General features: G+C 41.2%; 1 protein-coding gene across 2 annotated transcripts in view; it reads left to right on the forward strand.

Annotated features, from left to right (window-relative positions):
* TSPAN13 (tetraspanin 13) overlaps window positions 1-20140 on the forward strand; it is an 86593-nt gene that overhangs the window by 39221 nt on the left and 27232 nt on the right. Inside the window, exon 1 of one of the 2 annotated variants that reach the window (XM_006057035.4) lies at window positions 9105-9367. The exons of the other annotated variant lie outside the window; for it this stretch is intronic. Within the exon in view, the coding sequence (XP_006057097.1) occupies window positions 9305-9367 (63 nt within the window). The 5' untranslated portion in view covers window positions 9105-9304. Of the gene's footprint in view, window positions 1-9104; window positions 9368-20140 lie in introns of those variants that run through there. 2 annotated transcript variants of the gene reach the window in all.

The following is a 20140-nucleotide window of genomic DNA, read 5'->3' on the forward strand; positions in this document are numbered from 1 at the left end:
ACACAATATTGGAAAGTAATCATCTACCAATTAAAAATAAATTAAAAAAATAGCCAAAACATAGAAAATATATAGTTATGTAAGACAGTAGATTAATAAAAGCTCAATTTTTTTAAAGGATTTTGTGAGGTTTTAGAACTGATCATTTATTTTTTAAAATGTATAATTTATTGTGTTTTCTTTATCCATTTTAGACAATTTAATTTTGTACCAATTTTTTTTTTTTGTACTTTGATAATCTTTTTCTCAAAGTGTTCCTCCAATTTCAGAACACTGAGGTCAAAGAGAAGATCTACAAGCTTTCAAAGAGAGGAACAAAAAAATGCAAAGGGTCATAAATGAAGTATCAGGAATCAGAAGGGCTTTGGACTTTTTAACAGCACTGCAAGATAAAATCTTATAATAATAATTTAATAAGAAAAAACTTCAAACTTCTAAGAAGAAATAATATCCAAACTAGAATTCAACACACTGGGCAATTTCAATAGAATGAGAGAGAAGAATAGAAATATTTTCTGAGGAATTCCCTGGCAGTCTAGTGGTTAGGACTCAGAGATTTTAGTGCTGTGGCCCAGGTTCGATCCCTAGTCAAGGAACTAAGATCCCTGCAAGATGCATGGCCCAAAAAGTAGAAACACTTTTTTATGAATGATGTTTAAAGTCTCAAAAAATTTACCATGTTCCTTTATTTTAGTAAAGTGCTTAACAATGTGTTCCAGTGTACTCGAACTTATAAACAGGATATGACTTAACTGAGACATGCTTTTATTTCTAAAAATTGTCTCTTTGCCCTAAATTGTACCTGGTGGATTGCCCAAAATATCATGAAGAAAAAGAAAGAAAAAATATATATATTATGAAGATACCAACAGCTAATATACAAAACCCCCTGAATTGAAATGATGGAAGTTACCTTATGAGCTACACTCTCTAATATACAGTTACTGTTTTAAAGAAAAATTTGTGCAAGGAAATAAGTTTGAAAAATACACAGATCAGGTAGTCACGCATTTGGGAGGATGTGTATTTTTTCCCAGAATAACATTGTTTACATAATATAAAATATGAGATTACTGCTACTTTAGGTTATTAATATTTCTCTCCTCTCTCTCAACTCTCATAGTTAATTACGAAGTGATCATTCAGGAACACTGTCAGCATCTCAGGAGTTCCCTGTCACCTTTTTGCAATCACTGTTTCCACACTGCTGCTGCTGCTGCTAAGTCACGTCAGTCGGTCCAACTCTGTGTGACCCCATAGACGGCAGCCCACCAGGCTCCCCCGTCCCTTGGATTCTCCAGGCAAGAACACTGGAGTGGGTTGCCATTTCCTTCCTTCTCCAATGCATGAAAGTGAAAAGTGAAAGTGAAGTCGCTCAGTCGTGTCCGACCCTCAGCGACCCCATGGACTGCAGCCCACCAGGCAAGAGTACTGGAGTGGGGTGCCATTGCCTTCTCCGCTATTTCCACACACACCCTTCCAAATGCGTGACTACCTGATCTTTATGGTCATCAATCCCTCAATTTTATTTATAATTTTTATCAGTCATCTCTAAATGCAATCATCTCTAAATACTGTCATTGAATTTATGTTTTTGGATTTTATATAAATGAAATGATAAAATCTGCCTTCTTGCATTTGGATTTCTCTTACTCAAGTCCATGTTGGGTAGGACACATCCATATGGTCGAGGTAGCTGGATATTTTTCATTTCTGGTTTGGGATTGGGTTCCACTAATGGGCATACCATGACTTAGTCACCCATTTCTAGTATGGATGGATGCCTGAGATATTTCCAGCTTGAATGATTTCCAGTGTACCAGAAGCTGCATTAAACTGTATTGATCTCACGTTTAGAAGTCAGAAAGATATATTTTTTTACAAGTCGAAAATAGTTACTCTTATAAATGCTGGGTTTCCTTCTGTTTTTCTCAAAGACAATGATAGCTTATTTAAATAAGCTATAAAATGGTTGACCACTTTAATTTCACCTTTTCCTATTCATTCTGATGTATTTGTAGTAATTAAGGCAGTATTATTATCTTTCAAATGAAAAATAATACATTTACTTAGCCATTGAACTAAATAAATATTAATGGAACACATAATGATCTATACTACTCAAAATGAAACATGTTCAGGCCTCAGAATTGAAATAGGGTAGATTTCCAGAAAGTTTTGTCTTAGATGTGATGGAACATTGTAAATGTCATCAATTCCTTCTAAATTGTTATCTTCCTGGCACATTCTTAGCATAGTGAATAAAGAAAAATTGGAAGGGAGGATGTGGAGACAAAAGAGGCAAAGGTTAAGCGGATTACCCCATCCCTGAAGCCGATTGTCCCGCCTCTTTTAAGTCAGCTGATCGGAAGTCAAGCTGGATTTGTCTGACCATTAAGCTGGATTTGCCCATTAATGGCTGAATATGCCACCCAAAATAATCCCAGAAATTTAGAATTGAGATTTTGGGGTGCTATATATGACAAGATAATCATATATAGCCAAATGTTTTCATCCTCTTGGCATCACATGGACAGGAAAATGAAACAAGTAAAAGCAAGAAAAAAAAAGAACTTCAAATTTAATTTGTAGTTAGAAGAAAAACATTTTCTGAAAATGAATTATGATTTAAGGTCCTTTAGCATGAATTGTGAAACATTCTGCGAAGCAGAAGGGAGTCTGAATATTATTGTAGGCAGGATGAATGTGTTGCATTTAATTGCTAAATTTTGGCAAAACATCAAAAAGGATAATAGAGAAAACAGAGCAAGAGATAGACTTGGAAGGAGACAGGCAGCTATTGATCAGCTCCTTTGTCTCATTCTTGGCCAAGAAACTCCCATCTTGAGCTTCATTCAATCCAAAAAGCTGCAAATCATTCCAGAAGAAAGTTTCTACAGTTCTTTCCTTTATTTCCCCTGGAGATACAAGAATGTCAAAGAAAGAGTGAACAAAAAATTTTGTAATAAAGCTGTCATTGTAAATAATTTAACTAGATCAATTCTAGTAAAATCACTGACAGATATTTTAAAAATTGGCACTTAATTTATATAATAATATTTTATTGACTAAGGAAAATAACCTGGGGTTGAGATATAGTGTAGCAAAGTGTACTGTAGTTTAGGGCTTCCCTGACAGCTCAGCTGGTAAAAAATCCGCCTGCAATGCGGAAGACCTCAGTTCGATTCTTGGCTTGGGAAGATCCCCTGGGGAAGGGATAGGCTACCCACTCTGGTATTCTGGCCTGGAGAATTCTATGGACTGTATAGTCCATGGGGTCACAAAGAGTCAGACACAACTGAATGATTTTCACTTTCACTGCAGTTAAAGCAGTTTAAAACTTGCTGTATTACTGATGTTTTACGTGACTATAAATTGTGCATGAGCAATTTTATGTTCATATTTCTGAGAAGTTTAGGAAGACTTTTGGTAAGAGAGTTAAAAATTCTGTGCAACAGCTTATACATAATTTTGCTTAGGATTTGTTGAACAAAATCAAGTCTTGGTGTTGAATTATTAAAAGAAGAAATGTTGACTGAACTGATAGGAAAAAAAATCGAAAATTTAAAAAATAAAGGTGGTGTCAAGCTAAACCCAAGTCCCAGTGGCTCATCGGAGTAAAGAATCTATCTGCCTGTAATGCAGGTGACACAGGAGGCACGCGTTCGATCCCTAGATTGGGAAGATCCCCTGGAGGAGGAAATGGCAACCCACTCCAGTATTCTTGCCTCAGAAATCATGCTACAGTCCATGGGATTGCAAAGAGTCAGACAGGACTTAACAACCGAACAACAACAAAAAAAACCTAAGCCTCAAAGAAAGAATTTTAAAATATGGATTGTTAAAACCTAAAAAGGATTACTCAGATGAAGTTAGAGAATTCCTTCATGGTAAAATGATGAAGACTGAAAAATTGCAATATGTGACCAGAAAAATATTTTTAAGACAGAAGGGGGAAATATAGTCAGAATTATTACAAGAAAACACCCTTCCTCTTGTGGGCAGCATAGTTGAGCCAGCCCCCAGGCTATCCTCTGAAATCCATCAGAGCCTTTGTGCTGATGTCTCCAGCCAGTGACTGGCAGTACTTAAGGCAGGCTCATTGCTGGAGGGTGTGCTGGATGTCTCTGACGTTTGGCTTTGGCTTGAAGACTCCTTGCTGGCCTGGCCAAAGCTTTTAAAAACTGCACTGGAGTCCAAGACCTTCCTTCTTTCCTTTCTTCCTTTCTTCTTCCCTCCTCCCTTCCTTTCATCCATCCTTCTTCCCTCTTCCTTCCTCCCTCTCCTTTATCCTTCCTTCCCTCTCTCCTCCATAGAGGTGAGACCTATATTGCATTCCCTTAACTATCCTTTGTTGTTGTTCTTCAGCTGCTCAGTCATGTCTGAGTCTTTGCGACCCCATGGACTGCAGCATGCCAGGCTTCCCTGCCTCTCACTATCTCACCAAGTTTGCTCAAACTCATGTCCACTGAGTCAGTGATGCCATCCAACCATCTCGTTCTCTGTTGCCCGCTTCTCCTCTTGCTCTCAATCTTTCCCAGGATCAAGGTCTTTTTCCAGAAAGTTGCCTCTTTGCATCAGGTGGCCAAAGTATTGGAGCTTCAGCCTCAGCAACACTCCTTCCAATGAATATTCAGGGTTGATTTTCTTTAGGATTGACTGGTTTGATTTCCTTGCTGTCCAAGGGGCTCTCAGGAGTCTTCTCCAGCACCACAGTTCGAAAGCATCAATTCTTCAGCGCTAAGCCTTCTTTATGGTCTAACTCTCACATCTGTACATGACTACAGGAAAAACCATAGCTTTGACTATATGGTCATCTGTCAGCAAAGCGATGTCTCTTAACTCTCCTAGCCTCCTATAGTTATGTCCCCATTTACCCTCACAGATGTTTCTCCCAATAAACCTTTTGCACATCTAATCGAGTCCTGGTTGAGTTTTGAGGACCTGTCTGATAACTGTAACATCTGGATCTTCTTTGGTTTTGCCTCCATTTCTTCTTTTGACCATAGTCAATTTTTTTTTATTATCCAATCTTTCATAATTTTGATTTTGTGTCAGGTAGTGTATATAAAAGAACACTGAGAGTGAAGCAAGTAGTATTTCCCAACAGAAAACAGTACATCCTTTATTCTGCCAGGGTAGTACTATGGATACCTAAGTAGTGTGCACTGTCATTGAGCTGGGTCAGGACTTGTTACAGGCTTAGTTGGATTCTTCAGCACTGGCTTCAATTATTTTTGAGGTTACAATCAAGGTTTTCCTTCTATACGAAGGAGCCCTCATACAGATCCCTTTGTACTTTACAGCCCAGCGACCAGCACTCTAAGCCTCAGGAGACATGCTTACAACCTGGCTGTTATTTATTTATTTTTTTTGCCGTGGAGCATTCTTCATTCTTCAGTCATGTCCTTGGATTTCACTCACGTCCTTGTGAGTTGTTTCCCTTTCTTGCTGTTCTATCCGAGTCCCGGAGGGCTCTTGCAGCCCACGGGAAAGAGATTTTCCTCTTCAGCTAATTCCTTAGACTTTGGCAGCCACTGCTTTGGATTGGGTAAAGACCCAGATTGCTCTGTCTTTCCTGTCCTATTCTCAGCTTTTAGCCACTGTTACACTCGAGGATGTTTGTGCGTCCTCGAGGTATTGCGGAGGGAGCGCTTTTGTCTGACAACAGACTACGAACAGAGAAGGGATTCAGCCACACATGTACATGAATCCATTCTCCTTCAAATTTTCTTCCCATCCAGGCTGTGTGGCAGTCTTCTTTCCATGGTGGTTTAGTAGCTAAGTTGTGTCCAACTCTTGGAATCCCATGGACTGTAGCCTGCCAGGCTCCTCTGTCCATGGGATTCTCCAGGCAAGAATACTGGAGTTGGTTGCCACTTCCTTCTCCAGGGGATCTTCCTGATGCAGGGATGGAACCCGTGTTGGCTGCATTGCAGGCAGTCTCCTGATTGCACGGAGATTCTTTACTGACTGAGCCACCAGGGAAGCCCCTAATAGCTAATCCCTAAGAGTGAAAGCTTGGGCTTCCATGGTGGCTCAGATGGTAAAGCGTCTGCCTGCAATGCGGGAGACCCAGGTTCGATCCCTGGGTTGGGAAGGTCCCCTGGAGAAGGAAATGGCAACCCACTCCAGTACTCTTGCCTGAAAAATTCCATGGACAGAGGAGCCTGGTGGGCTATATAGTCCATGGGTCACAAAGAGTCGGACATGACTGAGTGCCTTTACACTCAAGAGTGAAAGCACTGTGGGATTTTTCCTTCCTAAGAATATCATTACTTCTTGGGTTTAGTTCCCTTTAGATGTCTTTGTTTCTTCAGTTCTATGAGAATTTTTTTTTTAATGGAGGTAAAATTGGTATATAACTTTATGTATGTTTCTGGTGTATAGCATTATAATTCTACAACCATATACACTACAAAGTGATCATCACTGAAATTCTAATTACCATCCATCATCATACAATTAATACTGGTCACCCTCTTTGCCCACCTTCCCACTCCGTTCCTCTCTGGTAATCACCAATTGTCCTCTGTGAGTTTTTGTTGTTGTTGTCTATTCATTTGCTTTGTTTCCTGGTAGGTTTTTTTCTTTTTTAAAAAAACTATTTTGTAGCTTTTCTAGCTCATTCTTGTTAGGGTGGGATCATCTGAAATTTCTACACCCAAATTCTAAGAAATCCCACCACATTCACTTGTTTTCTTTTCCAATTTGCAGTATTTTCTTTATTTTCTCTCCTAAAGGCCACGGCTCTAACAGCCCTCCTACACTTGCAGCTCCTCCCTGGTTTCTGTAACTGCTCCCTTAGATTGCCCCTCAGACTTAAGGGGAATTATGACTGCTTGCTCTTTCTAGCTCTGAGCTGTTTCACCATCCTGTTTTGGCTTCCTTTAACCTTGTCCATATTTTTCAAAACAGTCTCTTTATTAAACTCTTCTCAGTCATTGAAATGAGCCATCTCCTTCCTATTGGACTCCTGATTGAAAGGGGACATTCCTACAAAAAAAAAAAAAAAAAAAAAAAAAGGATTGAAGCCACAGAGAGACAATAAAGAGTAATATGGAGAAGGAAATGGCAATCCGCTCCAGTACTATTGCCTGGAAAATCCCATGGACAGAGGAGCCTGGTAGGCTACAGTCCATGGGGTCCAAAGAGTCGGACACGACTGAGCAACTTCACGTTCACGTTCACATAAGAAGAAAGCATAGAGTTGTCAAAGTTGGTTGAGTGATGTTCAAATGGTAGCAATCTTGTCACTAATGAGAAGAGGAAGAATAGATATCCCCACTAATTCTTTTTCTTAAATAAGCGTCTAAAATGGAAAGTTGAGCTACCAAGTTTTACTTGGGTTTGAGGGTCATTTTCCAGATTAAAATTTTTAAAAAGCTGGAACTCTTTTGGGGCATATACAAAAGGTTAATATGGAATAATACCAGGGCTAAAGAATTAATGTGGCTTTCTTGGTGAAGTGAGGTCTGGGGAGGTTGCTGTTGCTGCTGCTGCTGTTAGTTCGCTTCAGTCGTGTCGGACTCTGTGCGACCCCAGAGACGGCAGCCCACCAGGCTCCCCCGTCCCTGGGATTCTCCAGGCAAGAACACTGGAGTGGGTTGCCATTTCCTTCTCCAATGCATGAAAGTGAAAAGTGAAAGTGAAGTCGCTCAGTCGTGTCCGACTCTTCGGGACCCCATGGACTTCAGTCTACCAGGCTCCTCCTTCCACGGGATTTTCCAGGCAAGAGTACTGGAGTGGGGTGCCATCGCCTTCTCTGATATAAACAGTATTATTTGCTATCACATCATTTACTCAGCATCAACTCTTAGGTTTATATATTTTATAAATATCTGATTATTTCTCTGTAAGATCATTTTTTGGTAGAACGCGCCATGAAATATGGGCTTCCCTGGTAGCTCAGACGGTAAAGACGGCTGCCTACAATGCGGGAGACCTGGGTTCAATCCCTGGGTCAGGAAGATTCTCTGGAGAAGGAAATGGCAACCCGCTCCAGTATTCATGCTTGGAAAATCCCATGGACCAAGAAGCCTGGTGGGCTACAGTCCATGGGGTCGCAAAGAGTCAGACACGACCGACCAACTTTACTTTACTTCACCATGAAATAACCAAACCTTTATTTGCTTACCTTAGTGCCTGAAATGCAGTAGGTATTCAAAAACTGTTAGATATACTAATACTAGCTGGCACTTATTGAGTCCTTACTTACAGTGCCAGAAACTGTGCAAAAAGTGTTTGACATACTGTTAATATCCCAATTTACATGCGAGGCATTTGAAGATCCATTATGCATTTCTATAGCAGAAGATCAAAGTGATAATGAATTGACAGAAGTGGAGACTGTCATTTAAATTTTTTCAATTATTTGTGGAGGAAACCCTGCCTCCCCCACACCCCAGCTTATTGAAAGGCAGGATTGGAAGACAAAAACAAACAAACAAACCAAAAAAAACAACCCACCTCTTGATTTTCTGTTTTTTATACATGTATTCATAAAGTTCATTAGCATTTCTGCAAACCCCTGTAGTATACATCTAACCTGACAAGAGTCACAATTATGGGTCATATATCTAACCTATTTTCTAAGAAAAGCAGATATTTCATTCTTCCTTTTATTCTTTTATTTCCTTCCTTTCATTTTCCCCACTTCATTTTTCTCGTTTAGGTCGTTTACATTTATTCATTTATTGCTTCATTCCTTCCTTCCTTCATTCAAATAAGGCCAGGTGCTTAATTTTAAAATCTCATTTAAAATGGTGCCACGTCACCCGCTGGGGCCAAGAACCGGGAGATGCTGTCATCTTCCTCCCTGCCAGCGTGGATCGCCGCGGAGCCCCGCCCTCTCCTCCTCACCTGCTCCCCAGGAACCGAGGCGAGGTCGTTGTCACACTCTGGCCTCCGGCACCCTCCCCCACGGCCTCCGCCCCTTGCCCAACCCTCCCAGGGGCCGCCTCGCCCCTCCCCTCCTGGATCCCAGCTAGCTGAGCGCATTTATTTGCATATTTCTACCTTTGTTCTCCGCCGGCGGCCAATCAGGGCGTAGGGCGAGGCGGTGGAGGGGGGTGCTGGGCGGGGCTCGGGCTCAGGCTCCCAATGCTGCGGCCGCAGGTTCCAGAGCGGGTTGGAGCCGCCGCGGGCGCGCCGCGCACTGCAGCCCCAGCCCAAGCCTTGGGCTCCACACTCGCAGCCCGGCTGCGGCCTCGCCTTGGCTAGGCCCTGAGGGAAGGACAAAGAGGCTGTCTGGAGGCTCCGCCGGAGCCAGATTTTACCTGCAGTTGGAACCACAGGCTTCACGATGGTTTGCGGGGGCTTCGCGTGTTCCAAGAACTGCCTGTGCGCGCTCAACCTACTCTACACAGTGAGTATCCCGAGCCCGTTTCTCTTCGCCTGGGGGCTTTGCACCTGCTCGGGTGCTCCGTAGCCACTTCCTCCAGCCCCCTCTTCCCGTCTTCCCACGCTCTGCTGTGCGCCCCCGGCCTCGCCATCGGTATCCGCCGGGGACCAGGAGCCGGCGACTGTCGCAGTCTCTTCCTTTCATTGTGAAGCCGCCGTCTTTCTGGCTCGGTGGCCGCGCGTCCCTGCCCCACTGCTCTACCCCGCCCCCTCATCCACCGCCCTGTTTTTCAGTCATTTGACCAGACATCTCCACTTTGCCATCCTCATTATCCGTTCCGCCACTCGCTCTTGGCTCCCAGCCGCCTCTGGGGCGAATTTGGAGGCGAGAGAGCAGCCTCGGATTTGAGGACAGTTTTGCAAAAATAGCGTGATCAGAAACTGACAAGGCGGCTTATGGATGGTGTACGTCGTGTTCAGCTCTACGTGTGCCTGTGATTTTCACTGAGGCCACCGAGTAGGTTCACAGGATATCCGCAGCTTCCGAAGTTTGTTTCGTGCTTACTTAAAGGAATGTCTTTGGGGGAGGTGTGGGGGGCGGGAGGGGGTAGTTCTGCTTATACCTGATGCTTTTTCCATGTGTCCCCCTGTTACCAATATCCTAACTCCATTTTAAACGAAAGCCTCCGGTAAATAAGCGAGCCTCCACCCGAAGTGTTCTTTCCTGCCAACCAGCTTTTTAGTTTTAACCCTGCCATCCGTATCTTTGTAATTTTTGAGGGGCTGTTCTGGGTGAACAGGAGGATGGGAGAAGAGGTTGCCATTTATCGAGTGACTCCCACGTCCCAGATGTTACATACCCGATTTCGTTCCTTTTTCTGACAATCATCCGAGGCAAGGGGCCTTGTGTAAATTTTGTACATAAGGTGATAGACCAGAAAGGGCTTTAATAAGTTTACAGAGACGGTAGTTGGAGAGTCAGGAGTGGAAACTGGGCTATGGGATCCAGATCTTTCTGCAGCCTTCTTTACTAGGTGAGAGAAACTTAGACTTCTGTCGTCATGCCTCTATCATAGTCTTGCTCCTTTCTATAAATACACCTGGCGTTTTTTGCAGCACCCTCCCTGAAAACAAACCCGGCTCCTCTTCATTAGTTGAGAGCTAGGCCATCTGTGTAAGCTTAGGTTACATCTTCAGAGTGGGGAGACTGCCTTGTGGTCACCAACAGGAGAGTGAGCTGGGTCATTTGACTATTACTGTTCCTGTGTATGTGAATGTAATTGCAAAGCTTTGAAAACAAGACATAAAGAAGCATATGTTAAAGAAACATAAATGGTGTAAAGTATGTTTTTCCGGCTAGTTTGTTTGTGTCTTAGTAGGAATTTAATCAACATGTCACTAATGATACACTTGGGAAAAATTCTGAACACCTGGCGATTCAGCTCCTTTAATTGGAGATCCATGTCAAATTTCAGATCAGAATTCACCTTTGTGTTCCCTGAAGCATGCCTATCACTTTGATTGTTTATTAAGTAAATAAATTCTGACCAGTTCTCCAGGTATTTTCTTTAATTAGTCTGAATGGCCTGCTTAGAACTTCATATTCCCCACTTTATGCTCTGACTTCTACCCCTCCCCCTCATGATTTAGTCACCTGTTTACCAGATATTTAACCTTATAGTATCTACTTACTTACAGTAGAATATCTACATACTTAATTGATTGAGGGGTCTATATAGATTAATGTGCCATATATATATGCTTCTCCAAAGGCAAATTATTATTAAATCTAGTTCTCTTGCTTTCCAGATACGTCATTTCTAGCTGTATCTACTGTGGTATCAGGAGAGCAAGGAGAAAGGTGATTCTGAAGGAACATACTAAGACTTTTATGTGTGTGTGTGCTTAGTCTCTCAGTCACGTCTGACTCTTTGCGACTCCATGGACCGCAGCCTGCCAGTCTCCGTGGGGACTCTCTAGGCAAGAATACTGGAGTGGGTTTCCATGCCCTCCTCCAGGGGATCTTCCCAACCCAGGGATCGAACCCAGGTCTCCCACATTGCAGGTGGATTCTTCACCGACTGAGCCACGAGGGAAGCCATAAGACCTTTGTTATCTGTCCAACCTTCAAAGTGGATTGACCTTCAAAGGGCATTCTACTGTTTTTTAATAGCTATATGGTAAAACATAATTAATTGGGAATTCACAGGACTGTACAAATGGTTAGCTTTTTAAATCCAAGGCTTTTTAGAGAAAGGATATTTCTTGAATTAATGTCTACTGCTTATAAACTGTGAACAAGTTTAGATGAGTTCGGCAATTTAAATTGGAAACAAATGAAAGGTTAACCTTGAACCAAGTCTTAAATAGATGCTGAAAATGTACCACTGCTATTGTTTAGATTCTGTGTCTTTCCTGGTCTCTCCTCATTATTTTAAGATGGGGCATGTGAAGTGGTTGGGGACAGGGTAAAGGCTGAAGACTTGGGAGACATTTCTTTTTAAGACATAAAGAGGAGGACCCTTTATAGGTTTCAGTTTCACCTGGACTTCTGCTTCTGGAATAAACTGAAAGTTGTGGGATTAGATCTGAGATCATTTCTAAAAGTGTTGTTAAAGCCTACATTGAATATGGAAGTGGCAAGTGTAAAGGCCACAGCCTGCTTTGAGAGTTATCACTCTGTTTCTTAAAGTATTTTCTTCAGGAACTTAGGACTCAATCAGCCTATTTACGGAGAAGGCAATGGCGACCCACTCCAGTACTCTTGCCTGGAAAATCCCGTGGATGGAGGAGCCTGGTAGGCTGCAGTCCATGGAGTCGCTAAGAGTCGGGCACGACTGAGCAACCTCACTTTCACTTTTCACTTTCATGCATTGGAGAAGGAAATGGCAGCCCACTCCATTGTTCTCACCTGGAGAATCCCAGGGACAGGGGAGCCTGGTGGGCTGCCATCTATGGGATCGCACAGAGTTGGACACGACTGAAGCGACTTAGCAGCAGCAGCCTGTTTACTTGCCCAGTGCAGTTCACATGTGCAGGTGGCCTGCTAATGGCTTTGAGACTAGAGCAGAATTGGTGATCAGTCTGAAAAGCCTGTCATTAAACTGGTTGGATGGAACATCCTTCTAACTTGTCATGGACTTTTGATCACTAGCCAAAGGTGTGGTTGATTTTTGTTGTTGTTTATGGTTTGGTTGTTTCAATTAATAGAATCCCTTGTACTGCACTTCCCAGGTGGCTCCAGTGGTAAAGAATCTGCCTGCCAACGCAGGATACACAAGAGACTCAGGATTGATCCCTGGGTCAGGAAGATCCCCTGGAGAAGGGAATGGCAACCCACTCCAGTATTCTTGCCTGGGAAATCCCTTGGACAGAGGAGCCTGGCTGGCTACAGTCCATGCGGTGGCAAAAGTTACGACTACTACTTAACGACTAAGTGCGTCTACACACATGCTTGTACTGAACAATTTTACATTAGTACAGTGAATACTAATAAAGTGTCAGACTATTTTTTTGGGCTCCAGAATCACTGCAGATGGTGATTGCAGCCATGAAATTAAAAGATGCTTACTCCTTGGAAGGAAAGTTATGACCAACCTAGACAGCATATTCAAAAGCAGAGACATTACTGTGCCAACAAAGGTCCGTCTAGTCAAGGCTATGGTTTTCCAGTGGTCATGTATGGATGTGAGAGTTGGACTGTGAAGAAAGCTGAGCGCAGAAGAATTGATGCTTTTGAACTGTGGTGTTGGAGAAGACTCTTGAGAGTCCCTTGGACTGCAAGGAGATCCAACCAGTCCATCCTAAAGCAGATCAGTCCTGGGTGTTCATTGGAAGGACTGATGCTGAAGCTGAAACTCCAATATTTTGGCCACCTCATGCAAAGAGTTGACTCATTGGAAAAGACCCTGATACTGGAAGGGATTGGGGGCAGGAGGAGATGGGGACGACAGAGGATGAGATGGCTGGATGGCATCACTGATTCGATGGATGTGAGTTTGAGTGAACTCTGGGAGTTGGTGATGGACAGGGAGGCCTGGTGTGCTGCAGTTCATGGGGTCTCAAAGAGTTGGACACGACTGAGCAGCTGAACTGAACTGAACTGAGTGAATATCAAGTTTATAGATACAGGAGGAAAGGCAGAAGCTATGGTTTCTTCATGTACCTTCATGATGTCATATGAGTGACTTGCTCTAGAACTTTCTCCATTTTGAAGAAGCAATGTTTCTTCACTCACCAGATACTTACTGAGTCTCTACTGTGTGCAGGGCATTGTTTTAAGTCTGGGAATACAGCAGTGAGCTGAATGGCTTTGAAATAAGCATGCCTTATAAAGCCTCTTTTTCATTCACTATCTTCTCTATGTATGATCTCAAGAGTTTTCTTCAGTCAGTAAACGTTTTCCCATTGTGTGTATTCTGCTGAGAACTGTAGGAAATAATAAACACACACAAAGGCAAATACCTACTCAGTGAAGACAAGATCTAGTTAGGATTTATGAGGTGGGAAAATGAATGCTATGTAAAGGAAGGGCTGACTTTAGGAGCCATAAAATTTAGGACTAAGGGAGATCCTTGTTGGGTAGAGAAAGTATGATGAATTTGGGAAGTGTGGAGATAACTCAGGTCTTTTTAATACTGTTCAGGATATAGATAAAGTGAAAACTGCTTCAGGAAAATGGTCTATTTTATTTTTAATAGTTTATTTTAAAATAATTTTGATTGAAAATATTTTGATAAAAAAGTGAAAAATAGCTTTTAAAAATTATTCCTAGTTTTTTGATGGGGAATTTTAGGAAGTATGAGGTAAGCGTTATCTTAAAATATGTAACATTTTGAAGATTTCTATCTCCTACTTCTTAAGCAGAGAAGAAAAAACTTCTAGGAATTGGACTGCTGGTTATAATGTGTGTATGTTTGTGTGAATAGTTTTAATTAAGAATGTAAAATCAGAAAATAACTTGTAGTCTTTAAACCAGAAGGGTCATTTCAGAAGTTTCAGTTTTGTTTCTTATTCTAAATTTGTTCTCCTAAAGTCTCTCTAAGTTTGTTTCTACTGATAGTTTTTGCAGTATTTTTTTTTCCCCTAATACCTTGGGTTGCTTTGGGGAAAAAAACCTCTGTGCAGTCAAAAATTATACCTGTTTACATCCATCCTAAGATATATGTTTATTTGAATTTTAAGTGTCTCTGAAATTGAAATTGTCTTAAAACAGATAAAACATAGCAGATAAAATGCATATATTTGGACAGTCTATGGAGAGAAGAACTAGATTCAGGAAGAAAACCTAAGTTTGAATTTCACCGTTACACCTTGCTTGGAATTTAACTTCAGGCAAATGTCTGCATGAGTTTTTCATTTATAGACTGGTGGATGATATTTTTCATTTTTCCTTCAAGGAGTTTTTAGGATAAAAGGAGAGGATGTGGATAAATGCTTTGGATGCACTATAGGAAAAAAAAAAAAAAGTTGTTACAGCTTCATGTAAAAAGTTGAATTATTTTAAATTTCAGAATTACAAATCTATATGTTATAATGAAAAGGTTTTCAAGCTTTTGGGGTTTCTAACACTTACAGGCTGATATTAACTCAGGCAGGCCTACAGAGACAAGAGTTCCTACCCTCAAAATAGTAATACTAATCCTTCAGTTGTAAGAAAAAAAATGGCTGAGGTATGGTGAGTATAAACATGGAATGACTTACCTGGACATTATTTTGAGTCCTATTCTGGTCAATGAAGGGCTGGAAAAGTATAATTTTTTTCAGTCTGTGCTCTAAAATAAATGGAAACACACTAGTACTTCATCCAAAGAAAAAAAAATCTACTTACTGTAATTGCCTTCAAATTACTGTATTTGCTATTTTTCAAAATTCTCATTATTTTTCAAATTATTCTTATTTAATATTTTAACATGTTAGATTTATGCTATTTATGTTATTTCTCGGCACTTGTTCAAACTACTGAGTGAATTTAAAATATGTAAGTGGTTGCTGAATATTTACTTGGATTTTGAATTTAAAATGATTCACTGTTTACAGAACCTGGAATTTTCACATGATGCTGTTGAGCTGGCATTTATAATTGGCCTTTGTGCCAAATATGTCTGTGAAATTTCCCAACTTTTGATTTTAAAATAGAGTGACCAAAAGGTGCCATGTATGTCCTTTCTCACTTGAAATGAGGTTATTTTCTTTCACCAAGTTTAACAAGGTAATTAAGAGGCTTTTACAAAGAAAGAAAATTTATTTAGGGAATAGTTGTATTTCAGCCTACTTTTGAAAAGTGAGTTTTGAACATCTCAGTGGTTTAATTTTCGTACAGTTTTAGGTAGTTTAAAAGTGGGCCATCAACACCTCATACACATTTGAATTACTGGTGAAGACAGGCTAGTTCACCTTCCTTCATATCCCATTTCATCTGAATTGATCCTCCATATTCTCTTGTCACTGAACAGTGAATAATCCAAACCTACTTGTAATAATGGATGAAAACTCTTACAGAATAAACCCATATTCCTTAGCATGTTGTTCAGCATCTTTCACCATGTGCGTCTCTTCATGTATTTCAGCCACAGAGGTTTTCCCAGACATTTCGTGCTTTGTTGCCTGTCATAGCTGATCCTCTGCTCTTGGCCTAGCATACCTTGCTCTGTCTTTGTAAAGTTCCCCAAAGCCTCCTGTTTCTTTAGTCTGAAGGAACTGTTTCCTTAAATTTTCACTTGGGAGTTGTAACACTTGAGTGCTACCCCAGACTGATTCAATCAGGATTCAGAGCGAGGGAGGAGGCATGTCATTTTTTTTGGTTAGAAAACCCTGTTTTAAAGCTTTCTAGCTAATTCTAAATTGCAGTGAGGGCTGAGAGTTAGTGTTGTAAGGTTTTATTTTACTTTGTCCTTTCTGTTGAACCATACTAATGCTCCATATTGTAGATAATTTGTGTTTGTTTTTTTCCCACCTGTAGTTGGCGGAGATCATAGCGTTCTCTATATTGCATCCTGCAGTTCCTGACATTGTTTTCTTTTAACAGAGAGCTTATACTCTAAATAACTTCTTGAATTGAATTTGCAGAACTGGCTGCTCCCTATTCACCAGAGGTAAAACATACCTAATGAAAACTTGCATAAACATGGCAATTTGATCAAAATCAAATCTAGAAGACAAGCAAATATTTTAAGACATGAAAATTAGCATTAAAATATAGTTAAAAATAATAAATATGAATTGCTTTTATCAGTCTACTATAGAATCTGCTTCTTGAAATACTATTTTCTTCTTCTCCCATTGTTGGTCAAAATCTATATGTCTGAGGTTTTTCCTGTCGCATTTCCCCTGAACAAATAAACTTCCTGTAAAATTATGTTATAGTCATAGTTGTCTAGGGCTCATTATTAGTCTAATACAGTTTATTATTAATCTAGCATAAATGTGGGACGGGGAAGCCTGGTGTGCTTCCGTCTATGGCGTTGCACAGAGTCGGACACGACTGAAGCGACTTAGCAGCAGCAGCAGCAGTATAAATGTGTTATTAGATAAACCCAACTAATTTTTCTTTTATTTATTCCAATAATATTAATTGAGCATTGGCAACAGTGAGCAAAACAAACCAAAATGTCCTACCTTCATGGATCTTACATTTGAAGGGGAAGATAGATGATAAGCAAAGAAGTAAATGTTATACATCATCAAAGTCAAAGTGTTAGTTGTTCAGTCATGTCTGACTCTTTGCAAACCCATGGACTGTAGCTCACTAGGCTCCTCTGTCCATGGGATTCTCCAGGCAATGGAGTGGCTTGCCATGCCCTCCTCCAAGGGATCTTCCCAACCCAGGGATCAAACCCTCATGTCTTATGTATCCTGTATTGGCAGTGGGTTCTTTACTATTAATGCCACCTGGGAAAAGAAGGTAAAAAAAAAAAAATAAAAAAAATCAAGTGCTATGGAGAAAAATAGAGAAATAGAGTAAGAAGGATGAAGCACGGATTGGAGGGGAGTGTGGTGGGTAGGGGAGGATGAAGGCATATTTTTATATATGGTGGTCAGAATTCACCTTCTCTGGAAGACACCAGTGGAACAGAAACTTGAAGGAGATGAACAGACATCTGGAAAAAGCTGGTTGAAGGAATGACTTTGAAAAGATCCTGAAGGAATATTTCTCATGTATGCAAGGGACAGAGAAGAGTCTACTAGGGCTGGGACAGAGTGAGCAAGGGGTGGGTAGAGTGGTTAAAGTTGAGTCAGAGAGTTTGAAGGATTTGAGCTTTTACACCAAGGGAAATGGGGAGCCATTGGTGGCTTCAGGCCTGGTTTTCATTTAAAAGTTTGTCTGGCTCCTGAATCGAGAACAGATTATAGATGATAAATGTGGAAGCCGTGAGACCACATGTGAGGCTATTGCAGTAATTTAAGCAAAGATGACGGAGGTTTGGACCAATAAGATAGCAATGGAAGTAAGAGAGAGAGTCAGATTTTGAAGGTGGTGCCAATATAATTTCCTGATGGATGAGCTTGAGGTGAGAGAGAGGCCAGTCAAGCAACTGGCTGGCTGAATCTGCTATTAACAGGAATGGGGAGACTGCGGTTGGATGGGCTTTGGAAGGCAAGTAAGGGGTTCAGTATTGGATGTGATGCCAATTAGATACCCAGGTAGAGATATCAGATAGCAGGTAGACTAATAATGATGGAGTTCAGGGGAGAGAAATAGCTGGAGGTTTATATTCAGCAAGTCGTCATTGTAGAGAGTAGTATTTAGCATTGCTTCTGGATGAAATCAACCAGTTAGGGAGGAGAGGTAGAGAAGGGTAGTGATTCATGAATTGAACCAAGGACTCTGTTATGGTAAGAGTTTTGGGAGATGAGCAGCCAGCAAAGGAGCCTAAGAAGGAATGGTTGGTCAGGTAGGAGGAAAACCTTGTTGAGGCAGGTGTCTTAGAAGCCAAGTGCATGCTGTTTTAAAGAGGCAGAGTTGAGCATCTGTGTCAGATGCTGCTCAGACATGATTCTTAAGTTGATCAATGAAGAAGTCATTGAAAAAAGCAATTGCCCTTTTATTTTGTCTTGTTAGACTGTATGCCCCTCAACAATAAGGACCATGTCCCAATCACTTCTGCCTTCCTGAATGCACAGCACCACCTTGGCATATGGTTGGTATCTAGTATATTGAATGGAGGAGTCAGTACAGGGCTGTTTCACCCAAAACTCTGCTTCTTGTCTCCCAGAACCATTCTGAAGAAGGAGGATGTAAATTGTGGTGGAAATTTTGTTGGTGGCTGTGAGAGCTACTTTAAACTAGTTATCCTTGGAAGATGGCAAGTCAGGATCCTGTACTTTAGAACTCTTTATGTAATTTCTCCCCAGCAGATAACATATATGCTATCCGTTTTGTGCCCTTTAAGTATAAAGCAGTGTGCTCGGCACCAAGGAGAACATAGAGAAGAAAAACGTTACAAAAAGCACGTCAGCCTTCGTTGTGTCATTTGAGTAATGAAAATGAAACAAAGAATTGAGGTCTTGGCTTCAGCACTAAGTGTCTGGATATTGCAAAATACTTAACATTTAGTTAAGCATTTTGCAATATGCAGACTTTTTATAGAATTTTCAAATCTGTGTCCAGATGTTTGGCATCAGAGAAATACATGCTCAGTCATCACAAAATTGTTCTTTAATTGTCCACGTTAGGCAGAAGTTCAGAGGGAGAGCTCAGTGTCAGGTGTAATTCTTCATTCTGACTGTTGGAGCATGGAGAGGGAGGGTTCTGGGGCCTTAGTTTCCATGTATCTGTGGATGCCACGTTACATTTTGGTGGTATAGTCCCTTTAAATCTTATTAGCACTTTAAGTTTCTTACCCTCCACTATCATCACAACCTCTCTCTTGCTCTAGTGCTGACAGAACATTTTTGAATAATTTAACTACAGAGTTACCTTTTTTCAAAGGTCCTACATTCCTCTTTCATCCTCAGAGCCGTTCACTTACCCTGATAGAATTTGGAAGCTCAAAAAAATGTAGGGGCTCTAGAAATGATTCAGGTCTCTCTTTGCATCTTGTTTCTACAATGTGGTGGATATTTGATGAAAGAATGAAACTCTTTTATAGATTGTATAGAGATAGAATAATCTGGAAGATCACTAAGCTGGATTTCTTCCTCCCAACTGTTGATTAGATTTGGCAATAAGCATCTTTAATGCATAATAAGCGAGATCATGAGCTCTTTAGGACAGCAGGATCTTTTGAGTACCTCTTCTGTACCAGGTGCTTAGCCAGGTGCTAGGAGTATCAGGGCACCATGTGCTATGCCTGTGTGGCACTCAAAGTGGAGAGGACTCATTAGAAGAATGCAAAGTATGGCTGGAGGTGGGGAGTGGTGGCTAATGAATTACCTCTAGACATCCAGACCCTTCACACCCTTGTATTTGTCAGTCTGGGTGTGTGTGCTCAGTTGCTTCAGTCGTGTCTGACTCTTTGTGACCCCATGGACTGTAGCCTGCCAGGCTTCTTTGTCCATGGGATTCTCCAGGCAAGAATACTGGAGTGGGTTGCCATGTCTGACTCCAGGGGTTCTTCTCAACCCAGGAATTGAACCCCCGTCTCCTGTGTCTCCTGCATTGCAAGCAGATTCTCTATCTCTGAGCCCTTGAGGAAGCCCCTAGGTAGCCTGGGATTTGGACTTTATTTTGAGATTAGAAACAAAAAGTAGTTAGCATGGGAATGACCTGGTCTTATTGGCTTTAAAGATCACCATATTAGGAGTAGAGTCCAGAGGCAGCTAACAGAAACCCAGCTGCTCTGCTTCATATAATAAT

Source organism: Bubalus bubalis, chromosome 8 (genome assembly GCF_019923935.1).
Source record: "Bubalus bubalis isolate 160015118507 breed Murrah chromosome 8, NDDB_SH_1, whole genome shotgun sequence".
Lineage (NCBI taxonomy): Eukaryota > Metazoa > Chordata > Mammalia > Artiodactyla > Bovidae > Bubalus > Bubalus bubalis.